At 41.5% G+C, this 17528-nt stretch overlaps 1 protein-coding gene across 1 annotated transcript in view; it reads right to left on the bottom strand.

The window, feature by feature from the left end:
* The window catches only part of HIGD1C (HIG1 hypoxia inducible domain family member 1C), a 31939-nt gene that overhangs the window by 7623 nt on the left and 6788 nt on the right, over positions 1-17528 (bottom strand). Inside the window, exons 2-3 of the mRNA XM_045465139.1 lie at positions 8106-8207; positions 2959-3093 (exon numbers count right to left, since the gene is read on the bottom strand). Of these exons, the coding sequence (XP_045321095.1) occupies positions 2959-3093; positions 8106-8207 (237 nt within the window). The remainder of the gene's footprint in view (positions 1-2958; positions 3094-8105; positions 8208-17528) is intronic.

Below are 17528 nucleotides of genomic sequence, written 5' to 3'. Positions count from 1 at the left end.
CAAATAACCACGAATAGCCAAGGTGCTTGCTGAAGGCAAAGTGAGTAAGAAATGACTAGTGGAAGAACATAGTTATAATACCAGCCATGACCATCCGACCAGTTGTAGAAACAAAGTCTGATGGGAATATTTCTTCCTTATTTTGATATGAATACATTTGTATATACATTAATTTTTTATCTATTTGCTACTTCCATTTATCTGCCATCTAATGTAAAAAGTGTTAATAATACTTAATCTTACATTTCAGGATTTAGGTTACAGGATATCAAACAGGAATGTGACTCTATTCAAAGACAAATGAACACCACCCAAAGATGGGTAAAAGGATTTTTGTATCCTCTTTTGGGACAGAATTAGCATGTTTTTGGTTATACAATGGATGGTTGATTTTGCCATTGTCTTTATTTGAAAGTTAAGTGTATTAAAAGAGATATACATGGATGCCAGGTTGACAAGGCCTAGTGGTAAGTTTGTGTTGTGTCAACTTAACCCTAAACTAATAACTACATTTCCAGAATTCCTTTCCGTTTATTCCCTGAGTTATTGCAGAAGAAACACTTTGCATAAGATTTAGAGGACAGAAGTGAAGCAGCAGCTAAATTCATTTTTTTCTTGGAAGGCAGCACATGTTTGTTTATCTGCTGGTCCACTTTGTTGGCATGGGGCAACAACTAGGAATGCATCTACTGTGGATCTGCTTAATTTCCTCCTTCACCTTTTCTGACTCCTTGGCTTGGTTCATGTTTATCTCCAAGATGAAGGGCATCATTTTTCCCTCTGTCACTCCCATCATCGAATTCAGAGGCTTAGAGATGGTGAGAAACCCACAAGGGTTCCAGTCTATCCTATGTGTTCAGCTCATCCTTGTAGCTTCCAGATTTTTCTTGCTTCTCTCACTTTACATCTACTTTTTAAAAAAATTTACTTATTTATTTATTTATTTATTTATTTATTTATTTATTTATTGGGAGAGTGCGAGTAGGGGAGGAGCAGAGAGAGGGGGACAGAGGATCCAAATCCTGCTCTGTGCTGACAGCCCCATGTGGGGCTTGAACTCACAAACTGCAAGATCATGATCTAAGCCAAAGTTGGGCGCTCAACTGACTGAGCCACCCACATGCCCCCACATCTACTTTTCATTTTTTTTTTAATGTTTATTTATTTTTGAGAGACAGAGCGTGAGCGGGGGAAGGGCAGAGAGAGAGAAAGATACAGAATCTGAGGCAGGCTTTAGGCTCTGAGCTGTCAGCACAGAGCCCGACGCAGGGCTCAAATTCACAAACTGCGAGATCAAAACCTGAGCTGAAGTTGGATGCTTAACTGACTGAGCCACTCAGGCACCCCTCATATGGTTTAATCCTTAGGGAAGCCTCTCCTGGACTCTCAGCCCTAGTTAAATGCCCCTCCTTTCTGCTTGTGCTTCCATAGCAACAACCTGTGCTATCTCTGTCATAACATCTGTGAGTTTATGTGGTCTTCTGTTGTTGGTGTCTCTCCCTAAGGAGACTAAACTGTTTGAGGGTAGGGACTGAGTCTTATCTCTGTATCTCTAGACCAGTGCAGTGCTTTGCACATAGCAAGAGCTCAATAAATGTTTGCTAAATGATGAAAATGAGCCCTGTAACTTTGTAGTGAGGCTTCTTGTATTTTGTTAACACCTGTGTATCACAGCTCATGGTAGTAAGGTAATTACCATATAACTCCCTATACACAATCCCCACACTGCTCATTCCATAATCCTAGACCTACTCTTAGGCTGATTCTACTCTGCACAGCATGGAAGAGAACTAAGAACATTGTAACTTGTTCTCATTAATGTAGACCAAAAAAAAAAAAAAAAAAAAAAAAGAATTTAGACCCCCAAAGTAGATTTCTTGTTAGAACTATCTGGTTTAGCTGTTGATATAACTGGAATTAACCAGATAGTTTTACACCTGTTCTTTGGATTTCACTACATTAAGTATAACCTAATTTATAGACTGATTAAAAAAGGATTGCCTATTGCTCAGACCGGACTAAAAGGAGAACAGATGTGGAGATTGTGGGCTCCAAAAAATGTATTCTTCCAAGTTAAACTACATCAGTAATTATATCTGCTGTTCAAATAGGCCAAGAGCTATGACTGCTGCTCTTAGGTGAGCAGTAAAGGCTGGAATCTAGAACCACTGCTTTAGTTGGGTTATAGAGGGTACAAACTATTCACTGCTCCTTTCATAATACAAGATAACAGAACCCAAAACCTAGTTCTCTACGTTTTTAAAATGTTTATTTATTTATCTTGAGAGAGAGAAGGGGAGAGAGTGGGGAGGGGCAGAGGGAGAGAGAGAACCCCAAGCAGGTGCCACGCCGTCAGTACAGAGCCCAATGTAGGGCTCGATCTCGCAAAATGTGAGATCATGACCTGAGCCGAAATTAAGGGTCAGACTGCCAAGTGACGGAGCTACCCAGGTGCCCCCTCTGTTTTAAACTGAGTTATAATCAACCTATAACATTATATTAGTTTCAGGTGTACAACAATGATTTGTTATTTCTATATGTTGTAATGATCACCACAGTAAGGCTAGTTAACATTTGTAACCATGAATACTTACAGAATTTTTTTCTTGTGATGAGAACTTTGAAGATCTACTCTCTACTCTCAGCACCTTTCAAATATGCAAAACCGTATTATGAACTATAGTCACCAATATGTACATGACATCCCAAGCACTTATTTATTTTATAACTGGATGTTTGTACTTTTTGTCTACTGGTTGTTTTTCTTTCAGTGCTTAAAATACCAAGAAATTAAGCCTATTATGGGGAAGCAACTTCAACCAAGTGAAGTTCATGGTCTTTCTTACCATTCCTCCTCCATTATATCATCTTAACCCAATTTTCATTTTCCAATATGATTGAATAAAATAAATAAAAATACTCACAAAGACAGCACAAGATACAAATTAAGCAGGTTACCTAGAGTCACAGCTCCTACAACACATCCTTGGGCAGCAACTCTCATGTGAATAAGATGAATGGACATTTTCTGATCCCTTCTGTACTTTAACGTGTAAAGACCATAGGACACCACAGTCATAAAGCCTGCTATTCCTGTGAAAGAAAAAAGTAGAGGTTATGTAAATAGTAGGCTAGAATCCCCAACATTTAGAGAGCTGAATAAGACTGTCCAAAGGATCAGTACTTGGAAGATAAGCAGGCAAGATACCAGAGAATACTTTAAAAAGAACCTGCTGGATTTGATCCACAGATTTTTTTTTTTTCAACGTTTATTTATTTTTGGGACAGAGAGAGACAGAGCATGAACGGGGGAGGGTCAGAGAGAGAGGGAGACACAGAATCGGAAACAGGCTCCAGGCTCTGAGCCATCAGCCCAGAGCCCGACGCGGGGCTCGAACTCACGGACCGCGAGATCATGACCTGGCTGAAGTCGGACGCTTAACCGACTGCGCCACCCAGGCGCCCCATCCACAGATTTTTTAAAGAGACCCTTAACATTTATGGATTCAATATTTTCCGTTTCTGACTCTTCCCAGAAAACCCCGAATCATAGAGTGTAGTAATTTCTCTTTTTCCTGAGGCATGATTTCAGATTGTGCATGCTGAGAGACTTTTATTTGGGGCAAGTCACTTTAGCCAGTGAGTGAACCAACAACAAACATCCCAGCATCCATAGCTTTCGAATGTTTGCCTTTACTCCTGTCTACTTGTTATCAAGTAAGGAGTAAATCTAGTAAAATGAGAACATTTTTGGTCTTCTGTAAAAATGAGATATTTGAATTGTAATGAGACATGGAAAGGTATGAATATTTGCACAGGAAGTGTGTGACTCCAAAAAGAACTATGACTCTAGGAGACTCCAGAAGGGCAAATATTTTTGTATTCCCTACCAGTGTCAAGGGGTGAATATGCTGCTGTGACAACCAAGATCCTATGTAATTGGCTCTAAGACAGAAAACCAATCAACTGAATAGGAAATGTTCTAGAAACAGATTTAAAACACTGTGAGAACACTGAGAATTCATGACAAATCAAAATAACCAAATAACAGATAAAGGAGTAATTATTTAATAAATTCCATTGGTACAATTTGTTGGTATAAAGAACTAATTTGGATTTGTATCTCACAGCAGACCCTCCAAAAAAATTCTGCAGGAGTTAGAATTAAATGTAAAAACAAAACAAAAACACCAAAAAAAAAACAAAGAGGAATAGCATATTTGTAACATCTAAAAGAGGGTAAAATAGACTTAAGAGAAAATGACAAGGACAAAATGCCATTTTGACATAAGAATAAAGAAAACTTTTGCATAATGAAAACATGGGTCTATTTTTTGGGTTTTCTCTCCTATGTTGTTGGTCTGTGTATCTGTCCCTCCATCAACACCACACTGTCTTGATTACTGTAGCTATATAGTAAGCCTCCATATCAGGTAGAGTGATTTCTCCCACTTTATCCTTGTTTTTTAATGTTTTAGCCACTTTACGACTTCTGCCTTTACTTGTAAATTTTATTTTTTATTGACTTTTTAAACTATTTTTAAAACAATTTTTAAAAACAAATTTTTAATGTTTATTTATTTTTGAGAGAGAGAGAGACAGAGTGTGAGCAGGGGAGGGACAAAAAGAGAGGGAGACACAGAACCCAAAGCAGGCTCCAGGCTCTGAGCTGTCAGCACAGAGCCTGACACGGGACTCAAATTCATGAACCGTGAGCTCATGACCTGAGCCAAAGTCGGACGCTTAACCTACTGAGCCACCCAGGTGTCCCTAAAAAAAAATTTTTTTAAGTGTATTTATTTTTGAGAGAGAGAGAATCCCAACGACGTGGGGTTCAAACTCACAAACCCAGAGATCATGACCTGAGCCAAAATCAAGAATCAGAGCCCAGCTGACTAAGTCACCCAGGCACCCCTTTACATGTAAATTTTGGAGTAAGCATGTCTTATCTACAAAAAAACTTACTGGGATTTTGATGGGAAGTACACAAACATGTAGATCAATTTGGGGAGAGTCTTCCAATCCATGAACACAATACTACCTGTGGTCTTTACATTTATTTAGGTCCTTTTTTAATTCTTTCATTAACATTTTATAATTTTCAGCATACAGATTGCATGTATGTTTTGTTAAGCATATATCTAAGCATTTCATTGCCTTTGGAGTGACTAGAAATGAGGTTATGTTTTTAATTTCAGTTTCTGTATGTTGTTAATACATGGAAATTCAGTTGATATTTATGTAGGATAGCAAATTTTGATTAGTTATGTTGGTACATGTATGCCTCTATAGGTGGGTGAGGATATATTTATTCTTTCAGAATCCATTTAATAAGTGGAAGTAAGAGAGTAATTGCATTGACACGTATATTTTGTAGGCCGATTAGCAAATGAAATCAAAATTAAAATGACAAAAACAGCAAAAACCAAGTAATAATAGAATAGTGGCAGGCATGTTGAGAAACAGGTACAATGCTGAAAGCTCTGTGAGTGTAGCCAACTCTATAAAGATTTCTGGAAATATATAATAAGGGGTGTTAAATCAGATGTACTTCCTGCCCTAAAAATTCATACTCCAAGGAAATAAAGCAAAAGAAACGTCAAGAAGTTGACACAAAGATGTTTATGGCGGGGCGCCTGGGTGGCGCAGTCGGTTAAGCGTCTGACTTCAGCCAGGTCACGATCTCGCGGTCTGGGAGTTCGAGCCCCGCGTCGGGCTCTGGGCTGATGGCTCAGAGCCTGGAGCCTGTTTCCGATTCTGTGTCTCCCTCTCTCTCTGCCCCACCCCCGTTCATGCTCTGTCTCTCTCTGTCCCAAAAAAAATAAATAAACGTTGAAAAAAAAAATTAAAAAAAAAAAAAAAAAGATGTTTATGGCTACACTATGTATGAAGAAAACCTGAACAACCCAAATGCCCCAAACAGAGGAAGAACTGCCATAGCTATGAAAAAAATTATAAGCATAGCAAGGAGTTTCAATATGTATAATGTGTGCAGAGACCTTAACAATGATCACAAAATAATTTTAAGCAATATAGATTGTATTTATTGATGGAATGGAAATATATCTACTTATATTTAATGATGGAAGTTGTTGAAGACAATAAAAATATTTATTGGTGGAATGTAAATATATCTCTTTATAGATATATTTAATGATGGAAGTTGTTGAAGATAAATAAAAATGTTTTGTGAGTTTTCTGCACAGCTCACTCCCTGCAGCAGGAAATATATAGTAGATATTATTAAAATAACAATAGCTAAACAAACTATTCAATAATATATATTCAGATTTTGTCATTTATTTTTCTAGCAAAAACTTGATTCTCTTCCCTTATCAAATCAAGGCTCTGTTCTTAGTTAAATTGGTTTTGTTTCTTTTGGAGATTAAAGTCAGAACCTTTACTGTTTTCCATGTAGTGTCTCTGTGTAGTTTATATGTAATTGAATTTAGCTGGAAACACTTTTATCTTACTACTTTAATCACCCTAAATGTCTCTGGAAAAATTATTTAATTTGCAGTGGGCACAGTGATTAATCTCTCTATTCATGATAGTGATCTGTTCAAGTGGCAACAAGTTCTTGAATTGTTTTTCCAGTTAAAAATGCTAAGGAAGATGAATCACTATAACATTATTTGCTTCCATTTCTTGTAGGTGCTATTATCAAGTTTTAATCAAATGAAATTAAACGTATAAACAGCATATTAGTATAAAGTAAAATTTTGATTCTTTTTAATATGTGAATAATGACACGAGGTTGCTAGATTTGCAGTGGTAATAGAAACCCAATGATATACCTATTCAGAAGGTTTTAGGGAATTAATCACCTATGTCAGTGTAACTTACATAATGTAAGTCTCATTTAAATAAGTTATTTTAATAGCTTCCAGACCAAATGAACACCAGGCAAGAGGCATGGCTGCAGTATACAATAATAATGCTTGCATCAGCTAAAGCATCCAAAAGAAGAAAGAGAAAACTTAGATTTTAAAACATAATATTGGTGTTTAGATTGTGTGTGTGTGTGTGTGTGTGTGTGTGTGTGTGTGTGTGTGTCTAAGTCCACTTACATATAGTATTCTAAATGTAGGCATATTAAGTCTGTGTCGGGAAAAGACAAACAGGCTAAGCCTCCAGGTCTAATTATAATACCACTTCTTTAATCTAGAGTTTATTTAACCATCAACCTCAACATCTGGAACACTTCAGGAAACCAGCAAAAAGGGCCATTGAACATGAACATCACAAAGTTCACGCTCTCAAGTGTACAGACAAGTAGGTAGGCCTAGGCTTTTTCATTCAGAGCTTCTTTACTCTGAATTGACTCACAGTTATTTTAAACTTGGGTAGCTAGCTTCTGGTGCCACAGAATACTAGAAGCAGAAGTTTTTGTTTTTGTTTTTGTTTTTTTTTTAATTTTTTCAATGTTTATTTATTTTTGGGACAGAGAGAGACAGAGCATGAACGGGGAGGGGCAGAGAGAGAGGGAGACACAGAATCGGAAACAGGCTCCAGGCTCTGAGCCATCAGCCCAGAGCCTGACGCGGGGCTCGAACTCCCAGACCGCGAGATCGTGACCTGGCTGAAGTCGGACGCTCAACCGACTGTGCCACCCAGGCGCCCCCCTAGAAGCAGAAGTTTTTGATTGCACTCAACATTAATGGAAGAGACAGAAAAATCTATAAACATCAGACACAAGAGTTTAAAGGTTGGAGTTAGCACAGAAAGAGACATACACATCTCAGTAGTCACTCTTAGACTTTCAATGTAATAAACTGGTGCTGCTAATGATCTAGTCATCATAGAAGTGTTAAAGTTCATTCAACTCCAGTTAGAGTGGCTGGGAACTAGGAATTCGAGATAGACCTCGAATGAAGAGGAGTTAAGTAAGATTTGAAGCTTTGTAATAAAAATAGCTAACATTTACTGGGGATTTGCCATCTACTAGAAACTGTTCTGAAAGTTTAACTTCTGCTTAGAGAGGCTTAGCTTCAGTTATCTTAAAAGTTCAATGATGTAAAACATCTCCATTCTCAAAGATACTGGGTAAGGCATTATTATTATTACAGACAGTTCTCCAGTGTCCAGTCAAGGCTTGTACTTACCTACGGGGACAAAAGGGGAGGCTCTAGATTTCCTAATCAGTCGTGAGAGTGGGCTTTCCTCCCCATCTGCTGACCACTGGTTATCTGAAGACATTTTTCTCTCTGGTAACAGTAGGGGATAAATGTGGTTGCTGTGAATCATTAAAAATCCATTTACCCTCTCCCAATACATTGTCGATTATGTGTTTTCAGTTTGCTTGATCTGCCTGCTTGCTCCATTGAAATAAACAGTCCTGTTTCCTTCACCCTTTTCATTATGGAATCCTTTCATCTTGTTTGGGGGTAGGGGGTAAAAGAAAAAGAGTAGTGATGATAATCAGATTCCATGAATACAGAATGAAGACACAGATCATAACTGGGTTATTCAGTCTCCTTTCACTGCTCAGCATTTGAGAACATGGGGAATCTCAAAACTTCTTCCATAAACAGGAAGACAATGCTTTTACAAAACATTTTAAAGAATGATGGCGGTGCCACATACGCAGAATTACTTCCAGATTCACAGCTGATGGCAGAATGATCACTCCAATTCTTCAGAATGTGCAGAGCACTATAAAATCATTGGGACAGTGGAAATAATCCTCCTTGTCTATACAGGAATGAGGAAACTCACAGTCATCAACATGGCTTAGCAGCACCTCAGTCTGTTATCTGCACCACCCACCCTTTTTACCTCAAAATTCAAATACCATGGCTTCATCCTATAAATCGGCTTTCATCGGAAAATGGAACCCGGTAAGCGGCAGAAGCACCATACCTTTGGCGTACCCCACCACCTGCTGCCTGTCCCAGTGCTCCTTGAGCAGGAAGCTGTGGATCAGAACAGGCTTTGAAAGGCTGGGACACATTTATGTGCAATTTCCTACGAATTGATCATGAGAAAGCCCAGAAACAACCTGCTCGCCCCCGCCCCCGCCCCGGGGGGGGGCGTGGCCAGCTGGTATTGCCAAGGTTTCCACCTCCCCCGCTGGAAATTTACTAACACCACCTGGACCACAAACATTGGGGGTTTTGAGGACAACACTAAGGAAACATTAAGGATTTTGAAGAAGATGCTTTTACTGAATTCTGCCTTCACAGGGAGCTCCCAACTTCTCTCCATGGCTGTGAGTCCCCACTACCTGATACCAGGACCCCAAATCAAGAGGAAAGTGGGCCCGTGGTTACAACATTGGGCTTGGGCGGGGGTGGATGTTAGCTATCTGAGGCCGAGAGTCTTGTCTTTAACGACTCTGGGGGCGCCTGGGTGGCTCAGTCGGTTAAGCCTCCCACTTCAGCTCGGGTCATGATCTCCTGGTTCCTGGGTTCAGGCCCCCCCCCCCCCATCAGTTCAGAGCCTGCAGTCGGCTTCAGATTCTGTCTCCTTCTCTCTCTACCCTTCCCTCACTCACACTCGGTCTCTCAAAAATTAATCAATTAAACAAACATTAAAAAAAAAGAATATGCACTTGCTAAAGGGGCGCCCACTGCGGCCCAGATCCCTGGCTGAGATGCCACGAGCCTGCACCTGGGGTCACCTGGAGGCGAGGCCCTCACACCTGAGGCTCCTGCAGAGCCTCGAGCAGCTTGAGCACCAGGCTGTAAAGCACTTGACGTCACCAAGCCCCCGGCCAATGTGAGAGCCCGATAGGCACAGGAAGGTGCTGAGGGAGCTGTTGTCCTGCGCCTGTGCCGGGAGCCTGAGCCTTCTGTGGCTCCCCGGGCGGGTCGGTGGTGGACGCTGCTTTTGCTTCTGTTGTGACCCCGCAGCCTTCGGGTGCTTGAGGCCTCGGAAAAGTCCTGGCTCACCGTCTCCATCTGACTGCATCCAGAAAGATGAGCGCAGAGTACCAGGTAGCATTCACGGTTTTTTCCTTATGGCTTTAAACTATTAAGTAATTTCGAATTTACAGAGAAGTGCCCAGAATAGCACAAAATATTGGATGTCCGACACCCAGCTTGCCTTTTGTTAACGTTTAGCCACATTTGCTTTATCATTTTTCTCAACGAAAATTTCTCCCTTCCTTCCTTTCTTCCTGAGACCCATCTGAGAGTGAGTCATATACTGATGCGCCCCAACCCCTAAAAACTTCTGTATGCATTTGGGGCATTCTTTTATGTAACCATAGTACCGTGGTCAAAATCAGGATGTTAGTTTTGCTATAATACTATAATCTAAAGATTTTATTCATATATTCAGCAGTTAAGGTCCCAGTGATGACCTTAATAACAAACATTTTTTTTCTAGGCTAAGATTCAATCAGGATTACATACTGCCTTTGGTTGTCAAGTCGCTTTATCCCCCCCCCCCCCAATCTGAAACATTTCCTTAGTCGTTGTATTAGTCAAGATTCTCCAGAGAAACAGAACCAATAGGAGATATATATACACACGTATATACTTACACACATATATGCACACACATACATGTATGTGTGTGTGTATATATATATATATATATATATATATATATATATATATGAGCCTGCATATCTCTGTATGCATATACTCACGTATATATACTTATATACGAAGAAATTGACTATAGGAATTGGCTCATGTGGTTGTGGGAGCTGAGAAGTCTCATGATCTGCTATCTGCAACCTCGCAATGGTGTAAGTCCTTATCCAACCCCAAAGGCCTGAGAACCGGGAGCAGTGATGTCTGAGGGCAGAAGGTGGATGTTCCTGCTCAGGCAGAGAACACATTCACCCTTCCTCTGCCTTTTTGTCCTGTTCGGGCCCTCAGTGGAGCCCGATAATTATCAAATTATCATTTGATAATACTCCGCTGCATTGGTGAGGGTGCTCTTTATTGGTCTGCCAACTCAAATGCTAATAATCTCTTCTGGAAACACCCTCACAAACACACCCAGATATAAGGTTTTACCAGCTATCTGGGCATCCCTTAGCCCAGTCAAGTTGACATGTAAAATTAACCATCAAAATCTTCTTTTGTCTTGCATGACCCTGATATTTTGCTAACACAGGCCACTTATTTTGTAGGATGTCTCCCAATTTAGTTTTTTGCTGATACTTTCTCATCATTAGGTTGCGGTTATACATTTTTGGCAGAGTGATTCTGTGTTGTTGGTGTGCAGTATCCGGAGGCACATAACTTAGTTCGTCCGGTGGCAGTAACTTTGATCCACTGTTATGCTGATAAATGTCTAACAGCTGGTTATCCAGAGGAAGAGAAGCCCTGACTTGTAATATTTGTCACTTTCCACTTGTAAATGGCCAATTTCAAGCTACTGTTATGTCATCACTCACTGAACACAAAGTTGGGAAGAGATGTGCTGCCCCTGAGTTGGGGTGAGTTGACTCTGGCACGCCACAGTTTTGAGCATTTGGATTAAGGTGGGGTCCGCCAGTTTCTACACTGTAAAGTTCCTCTTTTTTCCCTTTATTCATAATGAGTATTTTGTGAGGAGATACTTTAGTATTATGCAAATACACTGTTATGTATCGGGCTTTTACTCATTAACTTCAGCATCCTTTTATGATCCTTGCCTGAATCAATTAATATTATGTTTGCCAGATGATAATTTTCTAAATACATCATTCTTTTTACATTTTTCAGTTGGCACTCTAATATAAGGAATTGCTTTTCCTTCTTTCCTATTATTCATTTATTTATATCAGTTTGGTCTCATGAATTTCTATTTTATTCAGTGCTTATCCATCACCACCATTATGTATTTTGATGGTCAAATTGTCCCAGATTTGTCTAATGGGAGCCCCTTCAGGCTGGCTTGAGGGTTGATGGGGAAGGGTGGGAGAAAGGGGGAAATGAGTGATGGCATTGAGGAGGGCACTTGTTGGAATGAGCACTGGGTGTTGTATGGAAGCGATGAATCATGGGAATCTACTCCTGAAGCCAAGAGCACACTGTATACACTGTATGTTAGCTAACTTGACAACAAAATTATATTTAAAAAAAAAGAAAAAGAAAAGAAAGAAAATGTGATATGGAAATCACATTTATGGAAATGTACAATGGAAAATTATTTGGCCGTAAAAAGAAATGAAGTACTGATATGTGCTATACCATAGATGAGCCTTGAAACATGCTAAGTGAAAGAAGCCTGTTATAAAAGACCATATATTGGGGCGCCTGGGTGGCGCAGTCGGTTAAGCGTCCGACTTCAGCCAGGTCACGATCTCGCGGTCCGTGAGTTCGAGCCCCATGTCAGGCTCTGGGCTGATGGCTCAGAGCCTGGAGCCTGTTTCCGATTCTGTGTCTCCCTCTCTCTCTGCCCCTCCCCGTTCATGCTCTGTCTCTCTCTGTCCCAAAAATAATAAATAAACGTTGAAAAAAAAATTAAAAAAAAAAAGACCATATATTGTGTGATTCCATTTTTATGAAATACCCAGAATAAACAAATCTATAGAGATAGAAAATAGAGAGCTGCCTGGGTGGCTCAGTTGGTTGAGCACCTGACTCTTGGTTTCAGCTCAGGTCATAATCCCAGGGTCATGGAATTGAGTCCGGCATTGGGCTCCACACTGAGTGTGGGTCCTGTTTAAAATATTCTCTCCCCCCACCCCACCCCGTCTCTCCTGCCTCTGCACCTCTCCCCTGCTTATGCTTACTCACTCTCTCTAAAATAAAAAAATAATAAAATTAAAACCATAAATTTAAAAAAATAAAGTAGATCAGTGGTTGCCTGGGGCTGTGAGACAGTGGGAGGAAAATAGGGAGTGACTTCTAATGGTTACAGAGGCTTTTCAGGGGGTAATGAAAAAAATTTTTTAAATAGATTGTGTTGGGGGCACCAGTAGCTCACTCAGTTAAGTATCTGACTCTTGATTTCAGCTCAGATCATGATCTCGTGGTTCATGAGATCAAGCCCCACGTCAAGCTCTGTGCTGACAGCATGGAGACTGCCTTGGGATTCTCTCTCCTCTCTCTCCCTCTCTCTCTCTCTGCCCCTCCTCTGCTTGTGCTTTCTCTCCCTCTCTCTCTCTCTCTCTCAAAATAAACAAACATTTAAAAATAAAGATTGTGATGATGGTTGCACAATGCTAAATATAATAAAAATCACTTAATTGTATATTTCAGGTAAGTTTTAGGATATGTGAATTATATGTTAACAAAGTTGTTTAAAAAAAAAGTCTTGACGGGGGAGGGGAAGGAAAAGAGAAAAGTTAGGGAGAGAGCCAAGCCATAAGAGACTCTTAAAAACTGAGAATAGGGGTGCCTGGGTGGCTCAGTCATTTAAGCGGCCGACTTCGGCTCAGGTCATGATCTCGCGGTCCGTGAGTTCAAGCCCCGCGTCGGGCTCTGTGCTGACAGCTCAGAGCCTGGAGCCTGTTTCAGATTCTGTGTCTCCCTCTCTCTGACCCTCCCCTGTTCATGCTCTCTCTGTCTCAATAAATAAACGTTAAAAAAAAAATTTAAAAACTGAAAATAAACTAAGGGTTGATGGGGAGTGGGAGGAAGGGAAGGGTGGGTGATGGGCATTGAGGAGGGCACTTGTTGGGAGGAGCTCTGGGTGTTGTATGGAAACCAATTTGACAATAAATTTCATATTAAAAAATAAATAGATAAATCTAATGACACACACAAAAAAGTTACTTGGAAAAAAAGCTACTTGGGTTGAATTTTCTCCCTCTGCATCAATGTGGTTAGTCTTCATTTAGAATACAGTTAGGGCACCTGGGTGGAGTAGTTGGTTAAGTGTCTGACTCTTGATCTAGGCTCAGGTCATGATCTCACGGTTTGTGAGTTCGAGCCCCACATTGGACTCTACACTGACGGTGCTGAGGCTGCTTGGGATTCTGTGTCTCCTCTCTGCTCCTACCTTGCCTGTGTTTGCTCTCTCTCTCTCTCTCAATAAATAAATAAAACTTTTTAAAAAAAGCAGGAAAGAATTTTACACACACACACACACACAAAAGAATACCATTAGGTGTTTTTTATTTTTCGATTTTAGGGATGCCCCCCCCCCATTCTTCATTTCATCTTATGTAAAAAACATTCTTTTGCATATTTTATGTAAGACATTAACATGGTTCCCCAAATCAAAACTATACAAAGGGTATATTTAAAACTGCATCACTGCTCTTCCCCCTTTTATTTCTGCTCTCTTCCCACCCACCGCTATAGACAACCAATCTCGCTAGTGTCTGGCTTATTCTTCTGCAATTTCTTTTTGCAAAAATAAACATATACGTGGGTATTCTCTTATTTACCCTCCTTTTTTACAGAGAAGGTATCACATTATAGCTAGTTTTAGCTGACAGAGCTTCTGTTTACTCAATAATACGCCCTTGAAATCACACCTTATCACCCTAGCAGCTCCTTGCCTCCCATCCAAGTACTAATCAGGCCCGACCCTGCTTAGCTTCCGAGATCAGACGAGATCGGGCGCGTTCAGGGTGGTGGGGCCGTAGACTCTAGCAGCTCTTTGTCATGCTGCTATTCAGATATGTAGTAAGTGCTCCGCTGTGCAAAAAGTGCCCTGGTTTATTCAAGCATATTCGTATGTATGAGCATCTAGCTTGGAACCATTACAAACGATGCGACAATGAACTGTCTTGTGCTTCTGCACTTTCCTGTGGTTGGAAGCGTATCTTCAGGATGCAATTCTGGAGGTGGGAGTGCCGGGCCAAAAGGTAAATGCAGGTATAGTTTTGTCAAGTATTGCCAAATTCCACAAGAGCTGAACACTTTGGCATCCCCATCAGCGATACGCAGGTATGTCTGTTTCCCCATGGCTTGCCCAACTGAATGTATTGTCAGACTTTTGGAGTCTTCGCAGACCTGATGTGTGAGAAGTGGTATCCCCCGGTAGTTTTAATTCGCATTTTGTGGACTGTGAGCGAGATTGAGCATGACGTCTAGGGCCATTTTTGCGTAGTAAAAATTATTTGCTTTCATAATTTTAAAGTTCCGGAGGAATTTGGGGACGGTTGGCAGATATCCCCAGACTCGTCAAAGGATTCTGAGTTCAGGGATCGGTACGGGAAGCCTCCAGAAGTAGAAATGATCATTTTAGCGTGAGGAGACTTCAGAGGTAAACACGAGCTGTCCTGTAAAGTGCAGCCAAATTGCCTTTTTGAAACCTAGAGTTTCATGTTGTTCTTTTGTATCCCTCGTTCAGTTCTTCCCGCAACTCGTTTGCCATTCTGCACCGTTCTCACCTTGGCTCTGTGTTAGGCCAGCTGCAGCTTCGTGAAAGTCCCCACTATCATTTACATATTTGCCTTTTCTTTCTTTGTCCAGTCTAGCTGATGTGGTAGGCAGAATAATGCCTCCTCTACCCTGCTCCCAGAGATCTCCCCGTCCTAGTACCCACAACCTATTGGAAATTAAGGTTGCAGGTGGAATTAAGCTTGCTATCCAGCTGACCTTGAGATGTGGTTATTCTGGAGTATCTTGGTAGGGCCTGTGTAATCACAAGGGCCCTTAGAAGTGAAACTGGGAGACAAGAAAGTCAGGTCCGTTTCAGAAAGAGATTTGAACCAGCGTGGCCTCGCGAAGCTGGCAAAGGCAAGGGAACAGTTTCTCCCCGGGGGGCCTACAGAAAACGAACAAACAAACGAAACCCTGCCAACACCTTGGTTTTAGCCAAGTGACACCCATTTGGGGCTTTTGTCCTCCAGAACCGGAAGATAAAAGTTTGTATTGTTTTAAACCACTAAGTCTGTGGTAATTTGTCATGGCAGCAATAGGAAACTAATATGGCTGACGCGGGCCTGGCATTCTCCCACACAGCCAGTCTGCCCCAAAGGCCAGGAGAGGGAGGTGATGTAGAACTGGCTTGGCAGTTCTGTTGAACTCCTACAAAGGGAAGTCTGTAGGGATGGAGAGGACTAAGGATGGAATTCTGGGGAAGTAAAAGGCAGCCAAGGAGCTCGAAATGGAGCAGCCAGAGGGTCAAAAAGACTCACAAGAAAAAGGAGGAAGATCTCCAGAAGAGCGGTCAGAATCAGATAGTACACAGTTCATACAAAGAAGGAAGCCTTGGGGCGCGTGGGTGGCTCAGTTGGTTAAGCGTCTGACTTCCACTCGGGTCATAATCTCACAGTTCGTGGGCTCGAGTCCCGCATTGGGCTCTGTGCTGACAGCTCAGAGCCTGGACCCTGCTTTGGATTCTGTGACTCCCTCTCTCTCTACTCCTCCCCGACTCACTCTCTCTCTCTCTGTCTCAAAAATAAATAAACATTTAAAAAAATTAAACACACCAAAGAACAAAGCCTTTATATTTGGGAAGCAGGATATCAGTGGCGGTTTCAAGGAGAACAGTTTCAGGGAGGGCTGGCTACCCAATGAGAATGGATTGAGGAGTGAGTGGGAAGTAGGCAAAAAAAAAAAATGGATTTGATATTTTTAAGAGATTTGAAGGAAGGAAAACAGCATAGCGATTTCAGGGGAAAGCAAAGCTAAGTTTTTTTGGTGTTTTTTGTTTGTTTGTTTTTACTGGAGGAAGGTGGTATGGTTTTTAGGATATTTGAACACAAGGGGAAGAGTGACAATGCAAAAAGAGTGCGACTTGGCAGGAAAAAAAGACCGGGAAGAAATGAATCCAGGGCCCAGGGCTGGCCTTGCAGATCTGGTCAGGAGAGGGCATCTGGTGGGGTTCTTAAATCTGTAGACCCGCTCAATGGCTCTCTGTTTGTGTTTCCCTCTGTGGAGTAGTAAAAGTCCTCTGCTGAGAAGAGAGGCGTGGCAATGTGGAAATGAGCATGGTCAAGGACGGGCGGGACCCTGTGGCAGCTGAGGGTACATTAGCAGTTTCTGAGCAGCCCCGAGAAGTCTAACTGGGTCTTTGGGCTCTCTCCTAAAGGCAGCAGAGGAGACAAATGAGTGGGATCGTTTGTACGTTTCACACAGATGGAGTGCTGCAGGTAAAAGCTGAGTTAAGAGGAACCGCCTGTCCCCCAAGAAGCTTTGAGTCAGTCTGGGGCAGACAGATGAGTAAAGCAACAATGGCAGCACATGAGAACGTGACAGGAGGAGGCCTGGGCTCGTAGGAGCCTGGATGAAGGACCTAAAGACCCAACTGGAGAATTAAGGAAGTTCTTTTCGGAGAAAGTGACTTTTACGGGATATTGTAGAGAACTAGTCAATTTGAGGTGGAGAGGAGAGGGTAGGGCATTCTGGGCAGAGGGCACAGCGCTTGGAAAGGCTCAGAGGCAGAAGGTCCAGACAGCACAGTGTGTAGAGTCAGGGGTGGGAGTGGCCTGTAGAGAATCAAGCTGCAGGGCCAGTGGGGCCAGATCGTGAGAGCCTTGCATTTTAACCTAAGGATTTTGCAGTTTCATCTGAAAACCATGAAAAGCCATCCAAAGGTTTGAGGCAGGAAGTGATTTAAAAAAAAAAATTTTTTTTTTTTACATTTATTTATTTTTGAGAGACAGAGAGAGACAAAGCACGAGCAGGGGAGGGGCAGAGAGAGAGAGAGAGAGAGAGAGACAGAATCTGAAGCAGGCTCCA

This window comes from Leopardus geoffroyi, chromosome B4 (genome assembly GCF_018350155.1).
Source record: "Leopardus geoffroyi isolate Oge1 chromosome B4, O.geoffroyi_Oge1_pat1.0, whole genome shotgun sequence".
NCBI classification, from domain to species: Eukaryota; Metazoa; Chordata; class Mammalia; order Carnivora; family Felidae; genus Leopardus; species Leopardus geoffroyi.
The sequence above is the reverse complement of the archived record's forward strand: the minus strand, read 5'-3'. Positions and strand labels throughout refer to the sequence as shown.